The sequence below is a fragment of the Hipposideros armiger genome, unplaced genomic scaffold (genome assembly GCF_001890085.2).
Source record: "Hipposideros armiger isolate ML-2016 unplaced genomic scaffold, ASM189008v1 scaffold_73, whole genome shotgun sequence".
Taxonomy (NCBI): domain Eukaryota; kingdom Metazoa; phylum Chordata; class Mammalia; order Chiroptera; family Hipposideridae; genus Hipposideros; species Hipposideros armiger.
In genome coordinates, this window is record NW_017731423.1 from 2,436,850 (window position 1) to 2,446,046 (window position 9,197).

At 38.1% G+C, this 9,197-nt stretch overlaps 1 protein-coding gene across 1 annotated transcript in view; it reads right to left on the reverse strand.

The window, feature by feature from the left end:
- LOC109382964 (TELO2-interacting protein 2-like) overlaps nucleotides 1–9,197 on the reverse strand; it is a 110,819-nt gene that overhangs the window by 15,276 nt on the left and 86,346 nt on the right. The window contains 1 exon segment of the mRNA XM_019642879.1: nucleotides 5,826–6,661. Coding sequence (XP_019498424.1) covers nucleotides 5,826–6,661 — 836 coding nt within the window.

The following is a 9,197-nucleotide window of genomic DNA, read 5'->3' on the forward strand; positions in this document are numbered from 1 at the left end:
GTAATTCCCTTTCCTTTGAGTGTGGGCTGGACTTAGTGACTCACTTAGTGGAAAGGGAAAATGAGTAACCTCACAGTGGAAAAACCTAGCAGATACCACGAAGTGATCAAAGTTAACATCACCAGTAACATCATGTTGATACCATGCAACCCTATGGGAAGAGATGGGAAGAGAAGGAACCTTTCACCTCTTAACATGAGAAAACATCAGACAAACCCTATGGAGAGACATTGCACAAAATACTAGCTAGTACTCTTCACAAGTGTCAAAGTTATTACAAATAAGGAAAGAATGAACAATCGTCACAGATTGCAGACTAAAGACACAGGATAACTAACTACAGTCTGGTATCTATCCTGGATTTGATTCTGGAACAGACAAAGGATATTAGTGGAAAAGTTGGTGAAATATGACTGAAGTCTGTAGTTTGGTTAATAGTAGTGTACCAACATTAATTTCTTAGTGTTGACAAATATACTATGGTTATGAAAATGTTAGCATTAGGGGAAGCCAGGTGAAGGGTTACAGGCACTCTGTACTATATGTGTAACTCTTCTTTCTATCTAAAATCATTTCAAAATTAAAAGTTTTTATTTATTTATTTTTTTTTTAAGGAGGGTGCCAGCTCACAGTAGCCCATGCAGTGATCAAACCAGCAGCAACTTTGGTGTTATCAGCACCATGCTGTAACCAACCGAGCTAACTGGTCACCCCCTTAAAAGTTTTTTTAAATGGCAATGTCAAAATGCCCTCAAAATTCTGAGAAAAAAAAAACAATATCCATTTTAATAGTTTATACTCAGCTAAACTATTGCTTCAATGTTAGTGTAGAATGAAGACATTTCAGATAACCCCCACACACCCTTCTCAGGATGCTATATGAGTATATGATGGACCAAAACCAGAGAGCAAACCAAGAAAAAGGGAGAAAAGCATACAGGAAACAAGGATGTCAAAACAAGATAAAAGGCAAAAAAGGAAGTTCCTGAAATGCTGGGGGAAATCTCAGGGTGATGCTCTACACTAAATATAGAGGGCAGCCAGTATATACTGGAGTAGGTCAGAATACTCTGTGAGAGATTTCTTCAACAAGATGAAATGAATTGGATGCCTGGTGTATTTGAACATCTTCAAAGGAGCTTTAAACAATCTACAAGGATTGAATTTGTGATAAGTACATAGAGAAATAATCAAACAAGAAGACAATTATTAACTAGAGGGAAACAAAAAGCTGTACAGGCAAGGGAAACAAATGATAGTAAACTACTGAATAAGTTACATAGTCATCATCACATAAACACTGAATATTAACAAAATTAGTATACAAACATGTTATTTAGAAACATTGAGTAAATACCAAAATAACTAGTTAACTATGATAAACGGCTGCTTCTGTGAAGGGGGAAAGGGGAAAAGTAGAAGGCTACTCTTTTTTTATGCTTTTTATTTTTATAATTTAAGTATAGTTGGCATACAAAATTAGGTTAGTTTCAAGTGTACAATATAATGACTAGACATTTATATACCTTACGATGTGATAACTACACTAAGTCTGGTAATCATCTTGTCTTTTGAAAAAGAACAAAGTTGGAAGATTGACACTACCTCATTTCAAGAATTATTATAAAGCTACAGTACTCATATACAGATTTACTGATCGATCCATACATATTGGCCAATTGATATTTGAAAAAGAAGCCAAGGTAACTCAATCAGGAAAGAAAAATCTTTCCAACAAATGGTATGGATATAATTGGATATCTAAGTAAGCAAACCTCAACTCTTACATAATACTATATTACAAAAATTAACCCTAAATGGATTACAGGCCTAAATGTAAAAATTAAAACTACAACATATCTAGAAGAAAATAGAAGCAAATCTTAGGGACCTTGGGTTAGACAAAGATTTTTAAACAGAACATAAAAAGCATGAACTATAAAAGAAAACATTGATGAACTAGACTCCATCAAAATTAGAAAGTTTATACTTCAAGACACTGTTAAGAAAATAAAAAGAAAACCCGCAGACTGGAAGAAAACTTTCATTAGTTACACAATTGACAAATGACTCGTATTCAAAATATATAAAGAATTCTTACAGCTCAAGATTAACAAGACAACCCAATTTTCAAAAAATGAACAAAAGGATTTGAAGACACACTTCCCCAAATAAGATATTGATGGTAAATAAGCCATTAATAGATACTCAACATCATTAGTTACTAGTGAAATGTAAATTAAACTACTATGAGATACCACTGCACACCCATTACTAGCCATTAATGAATGGAACTCTCATACAATGCTGGTGGGAATGTAAGATAGAACAAGTTTGGAAAACAGATTGGTAGTTTCTCAAAACGTTAAACATACATCTCTCATATGACCAAGCAATTCAATTGCCACTTATTTACAGAAGAGAAATGAAAGCATATGTCCATACAGAGACTTGTACATAAATGATCATAGCAGCCTTATTTGTAACAGCCAAAAACTGGAAACAACTCAAATGTCCAGTTGGTTGGATAAGCAAATTTTGGTTTGTCCAAACCTCAGCAATAAAAAGAAATGGACTACTGATACGTGTATCAACATTGTGGATGAATGTCAATATTATCATGCAGAGTGAAAGAAGCCAGACACAAAGGAGTACACACTACCTGATTCCATTTATATAAAATTCTAGAAAACTGCCTAGGCTTCTTTGTCAAAAGTGACAAAAAGCAGATGGGTACATGAGAAAAGGGGTGGAAGGGAGATGGGTTACAAAGAGACATGAAGAAATTTTAGAAGGATGATAGAAACGTTTGTCATCTTGATTGAGGTGACCATTTCACAGGTGTATGCGTGTGTCAAAACTAATCAGATCATACACTTTAAATGTATGCAGTTTATTGTATATCAATTATAACTCAATAAAGCTATTTTTTTTAGTTTATCCTAATTCCATGAAGTTATATTTCTGATGATTATATGTTGTCTCTGCTATTTTAGATTTTTAGACAGGAGCATTTATCAACAAATGTTCTTTAACTAATTAGAATTAGCTCATGGGTGGCCCTCTTCAATACTGAAAGACTTTCTCCTACATAAATAAAGCAAACAACACTGGGAATAAGCCTACACTATAAGATTCATTAGGTGTAGACGACAGATGCAAGATGGCGCCCATGATCCTGCCTCCTGGTGTTCATGCTCTGTATAATGCCCTCCCCTTAAATGTAGGTGTCACTTGTCACTTGCTTCTAACCAACAGAATATGGCAAAGATGAGAGGATGTTTGTGATTGTGTGTACATGATTACATATTTTAGCACTGTTCCTGCTGGAATCTCCAGTCCCTGACTGGCTTTAAGGAAGTAAGCAGCCATGTTGGGGAAGCCCACATGACAAGACACTGTGTGTGGCCTCTAGGAGCTGAGGGCAGCTTCCAGACTACAAATAGCCAAAAAACTGAAGCCCTTAGTCCTACAACCTCAAAAAACCAAATCTACCAGCAAATGTGTAAGCTCTGAAGCAGGCCTGTCCACAGTAGAGCCTCTGGATGATAGCCCAGCCCTGACTGACACTGACTGCAGACTTCCAGGGCACCCAACTAAGCCATGACCAGAATCCTGACCTGCAGAAACTATGACATAACAAATATATGTTGTTTTAAGCCACTACGTTTGTGGTAATATTGTTTACACAGCAATAGATAACTAACACACTAGGTCTGTATGTTTATAAGAAGGAGAGGAGGGGAGAAGCAGAATATATAGTAGAAAGGAGAAATGCATTTTATATTCAAATAGTATTTTCTACATCTAAGTACAATGATTTAAATTTATTATCAACTGCAAGATAAAAACTAATCACAGAGGAAATCAAATTACTTCTTTCAGCTTTTCTTTGGCTGAAAGGCACAAAGTGAAGAAACTTATATTTAAGCAGCTGATTTTAAGGCATGCCATATAAAAACTGTAACTAATCTTGTAAAATAAATGCAAATGAAAACAACTGATCTAATACCCTTTAACCTATCATGATATGTTTTGTTCCAGTTTTCAATAATGAGCACATCAGCGTTAGAGAATTGTAACAAGTTCACTGACATGCAAGCAAAGCCTTGTTATCGTCTTCACTGACCGCCTCCCTGGGAAGGATAAGAGCACAGCGGAGGGGAGCCTAATCTATGTTTCCTCAAAGACTCCAGAGAGAAGAACATTCAATTACACCACCGGCAGGCACTCGGAAATACCGCACTCGATGAGCTGTTTTCCGTTGGAAACACAGGAATGTATGCATTCTCCTATATCTTTAAAAAGCTATTTACCAATGTTGTTATACCCTCTTTTCCAGTCCTCAGTAATCATTCCCAAAAGGCTTCTGGGAAATGCAGGAGTAGTTAGGGTTTGTGTGGATCTTTCAGTTTTCTGTGAATATAATTTCCAAGCGTGGAAAGGACTGTGAACTACAGAGCAGGCAAATCATCACCCTCAGAAGTTCAGTTTTCTGCCTTGACATATTTGAAAATAAATAATTGGTATGGTGCGTGGACAATTAATATGGTCTCTACTTTCTTATGTGTTTTTGCAGTTGAATGTGTATTTTGTTTTTTGCTGTAATGTGGCCCTATCAATTAGGTCACAAAGGAAGTCATTGGAAATCAGGATGCATTCTCTGAGAAGGATGATGTAATACTTAATATTATTGTTGCTAATCAAGACACTCAGCTTACAATAACTGATTTTATGACTAAACTTTTGTTATATAAAACCAGATGAAATAATTAAATTTTCATAATAATTAAAATTAGAAAAATCATGTTTCAATATTTTAAATTTATCTAAACATATGCATATTTAATATGAAAGTCTTATACAGTGTACGTATACTACATAAAAATAATTCCACACACCGTTTATATTTATGTTTGACCTGAAATTAATATGCTAGCCAAAATAAACATTGAAATATTTAACAAAAAGTGTTTGCCTTCAGAGAATTTAGATAAAACATTATGTCTATATGGGAGTCAGGAAAGGGAATAATGGGTGATAACCAAGTGGTATGTGTGAGCCATCTCATTTTTTTAAATTTTCAGAGGCTTAAAACTAATCTTTCTTTTTCTCTCAATATATTACCTTTAAAAACATTCAGTTATATATAAAGTGGGACCATTCCTGATATAAATGAATAAAGTGATCAAATAAACAAATGCTAAAAACATCTAAAAATTTGAAGATATTACTAAGAAGTGCATTTATCATAATTTAAGAAAAAGAAATCTCTTAAGGATTATCGTCATTATTTGAATATTCTCTATACATTAATAAACATGTGTCCATGCCTGGAAGAGAAAGAACAAGAAGGAAAGAACGAGAGAGGTTCACTGATAACGTATGTGAAATAAAAATAAGTTTTAAAACAGAAGCCTGTGGGGCACAATTGTCAGGGGTCTGGCAGAACCCCCAGCATTGATGGAAAGGTTAAAGCACTGACCACATGGATGAGAGTCAGAACTTGGAAATTTTTTTATGTTGTTGGCCTTCTTCCCGCCTTCTGCAGCCTCCTTATGTCACTGCCCAGTATCTCCTGTATGGTGTCCTCCAGAGGAAAAAATAAAGGAGAATTTAAGGCCTTTAGGAAGAAGGACATGCCAGTAAACTTCATGGCAGTCCTCAAAGGATAGTAATAAAAGAGTCAGCCTTCCTGCAGAGCCCGGCCTCTCTGACAGGAATGAGGAGCAGTGGTAATGAGTCAGCTGCAACAGACGGCTGTGGAACAGCAGAGACCAAGATGGCCATCCTAGCACCTGTTTGCCAAACCTAGATTCACTTACCTTTTCTTGAAGCCTAATGTTATCCCACACCTTGTTGCATACCATGCACTCAAATGCATCGATGTAGTTGTCTTGGTTAATATCCTGCACTCCCCATTTCCGTTCCCTGAGCGCTGTGAGAAGTCGCTGGTTAGAGATCTCGCCCTTCAGCTTCCATTCTATGTAGGCCTCGTACAGTCTGTCATCATAATCCAGTTGTCGGATGTAACTGGCCAGCTCTCTAGGGTGAGAAAATTCTGATACAAGAATGGCGCTTCTATTACTGGGAAGCCAGTCTGTGATGCTGGGGGATCCGTAGTACACAGGGATCACCCCCAGTTTCAGAGGTCTCCAGAGCTTTTCAGTGATGTAGTCATCACAAACCGCATTCTCAAAAGCAAGGATAAACTTGTACTGGGCGATGAGCCTGTAGAAACCTTCGGCATCCATGGAGGCTGGATTTTTCAGCTGCTGAGGGAGGTCTTTGTTCCGTAAACACTCACCGTAGGAATCGACCTCGATGTAAGTCATCAGCTCTTGAACATAGCTGTCCCTGTCCGATGGTGGGTCACAGTCTGACTGTACATACACCAGCGGAGCAAGCCTTTTACGAAGGCTGTTTTTGGACTGCAAGGGGACCAGGTATCGGTGTGACTTCAGGATTTCTATGCCCTCCAAGTACTGAGTAGTTAGTGGCAGGTGGGAATGCCGGCTGAATGTGGCGGTGTAGTTGAACAAGGTGATGACCGGCTTGTGAAAGAGCTTATAATTGTTTTTCGGCGACTCTTCGTGAAAAAGGGCCCAGTCGTGATGGGCTTTCCGAGGCAGTGGTAAGCTATCTATGTTAAAGTCAGTACCTAGAAAAAGAAAAGAAAATATTAGTATGTCCAAGAGAATGTTGGTGTTTAAGTTTGAGTCCACATGGTAAGATTAGAATACAGAGGAGTTTGAAGCTATAAACAAAAAGCATGTTACAGTGTCTGCAAAATGCCTGGTAGTCAGTTATGAAACTTTCACCCCGGAAACGGCTCCAGGAGACAATCACCAAGGAGAGGGACCCTTTTTCTCATGTAATGAAAGGGAAATGGGATAGTGTCTAGTCAGTAGTGTCTAACGGGAGAATTTATTCCACTGCCTCCTGCAACTGGCTTTTTTTCCGGGAGCAGTTGCCTAAGAGAGGACACAAGAAATAAAGAGATAGACAGTTCTTAAAAAAGAAAAGAGCAAGCGAAAAGAAGCCAAAAAGGGAAAAGCAATCAGCTTGGCAGATTGATTAACTGAAAAAAGGTGAAATCATGCAAAAGTAGCCAGAACAAATATACAGGATAGATTTTTTTTAACCCAAATATCGATTTCAACAAAGTGCAGTTAATCAATCTTAGTCAAAATGGTAGACAAGAGGCTTTTAAAAATGAAAGAGCAGATAATAGCACTATGTTACAGACCACTGCAGGATGGACATGAATTAACAAGCACATCAAGAAATAAAGAAGGCACAACAGGATTATAATTATGAGTGATTCTAGCTTCCACAGGATTAATTGGGAAACCTTTGAAATATGATAATGTGCAGACAGAAGTGATGGATGTGGTAAGCAATTGTTTCCTGACTGCATGGGTGGAGACCCAATCAGGAAGAATTTATTTCTATAACTGAGAAAGAAGAATTAAGACAGTATCACAATATATAATGCAGAATTTCTAAAGTATTCCTGACACTGATGATTTTGTGGCCCCGATTTATAGTTTTTAAATGTAAGAAAATGGCAAAAGAAAAAAAAAATCCATCTTCCAGCACCCACTGGAAAAACAAACAAACTAACAAAAATGCTTCTAGCAGAATAAAACATATTCTCCAGTAGAATTCATAAAACTTAATAATTAATGCCAGTGCACACTCTCTCAAATAAATATACACTCTTTGATGCCAACAGTACATCAATGAGAAATCAATTAATAAAGAAAGGCTTCTAAAAAATTAAAGATCAAATAAGATTATGTTGGAGGATATATACTAAGCACAGAGAAATTGCTGAAGAAAGTACTACTGTTTTGGTAACAGGCTTTTATTCTCAATGATGAGGAATGAAAGACTAACATTTAAAAATGGTATATATTTGATATATTTATTTGGCATTTGCTACATTTGACTTTTAGCATCAAAAAGAATACTCATCCATGCACCTGAAATCTCATGGCATATAGAGTTGAGTGGTCAGCAAAAGTTAAGAGAGAAACATGAGGACGTGAAAGAGAAGAGAATCTTAGAAGAAAGGCAGCTTATTACCTTGAAGTGGTCGCTGCTCAGAAAGGTTCTAGGCTGCTCACGTGGCCAATGAGAGGAATTGCAACCCATAAAGTTCAGTTAGAACATAAAGTTTCCACCGAAGGCATAACAGAGAATCAAGGCCATCTGTCTAGCCAAGGAGGAACTACAGTCCAATCCATGGGAGTCAGAAGCAACAATCAAACTGTAAGATTAGAGACTAGAGGAGATATGATGAAAACAAAAGTGGATCTAGATTTAACTGGGGGAACAGATCCAAGTGTCTTGAGTGAGCGACTCAAACACCAGTGGCTGTCTGCTAATTGTTATGTGGCACATTTGTGATTCACACTGTGGCTCATCCTGGGTGCCACAGCAGTGATCCAAACTACAGAACAGGGAAGCAGAAAGCCACAAGGCCTGCCTTCAGGGCTTCAGAGAAAGGAGAGGGCCTGGGTTCCATCTCTGCTTGTCTACATCAGTAAAGCACAGAGAAACTAAAAATAGCAGCGTCTAGACCTTTCCATGGCCACTATCTAGGTCTGCTCAGGTTGTGTTGATAATAGGAATGGGACTTGAAACAGGTGCTAGTTATAATGACCCTTTCATTCATGATAACTAGGAGATGTGGGCTTATAAGCTCATTGTATCTTTAGCCACGTTGCTATTGGAACCTTGGTGTTGGAAGGCCAGGGAGAAGAATATTGGGTCCCTCCCTATGCAAAAAAAGGCCTGCAGAATCGAAGCAAGAAACATTTATTTATATGCCTGTGCTAAAAAGTAACACAGTCTTGGGCCAGCCGAGTGGCGCGACGGTTAAGAGCTGGCTTGGGACACCACATATGAGGGCCAGTGACACTGACCTCTACAGCTAAGATGCTGAACAACAGCTCAACCTAGAGCTGGGCTGCCATAAGTCACCGGCGATAGCGTAGGCTGCAGGTCCTGCTGCAGTGGGTTGCCATGGGCTACTGTGTGTAGCCAGCAGCCAGCGTGAGCGGCCACAGCCGCTGTGAGTGGCTATCCAGAAGCTGGCGACTGATGTGCCTCGCCTGGGAAGAGTGCAATGATGGTGCCAACTTGGGCCAGTGAAGCAACGTCCTCCACAACTAGACTGAAGAACAAAA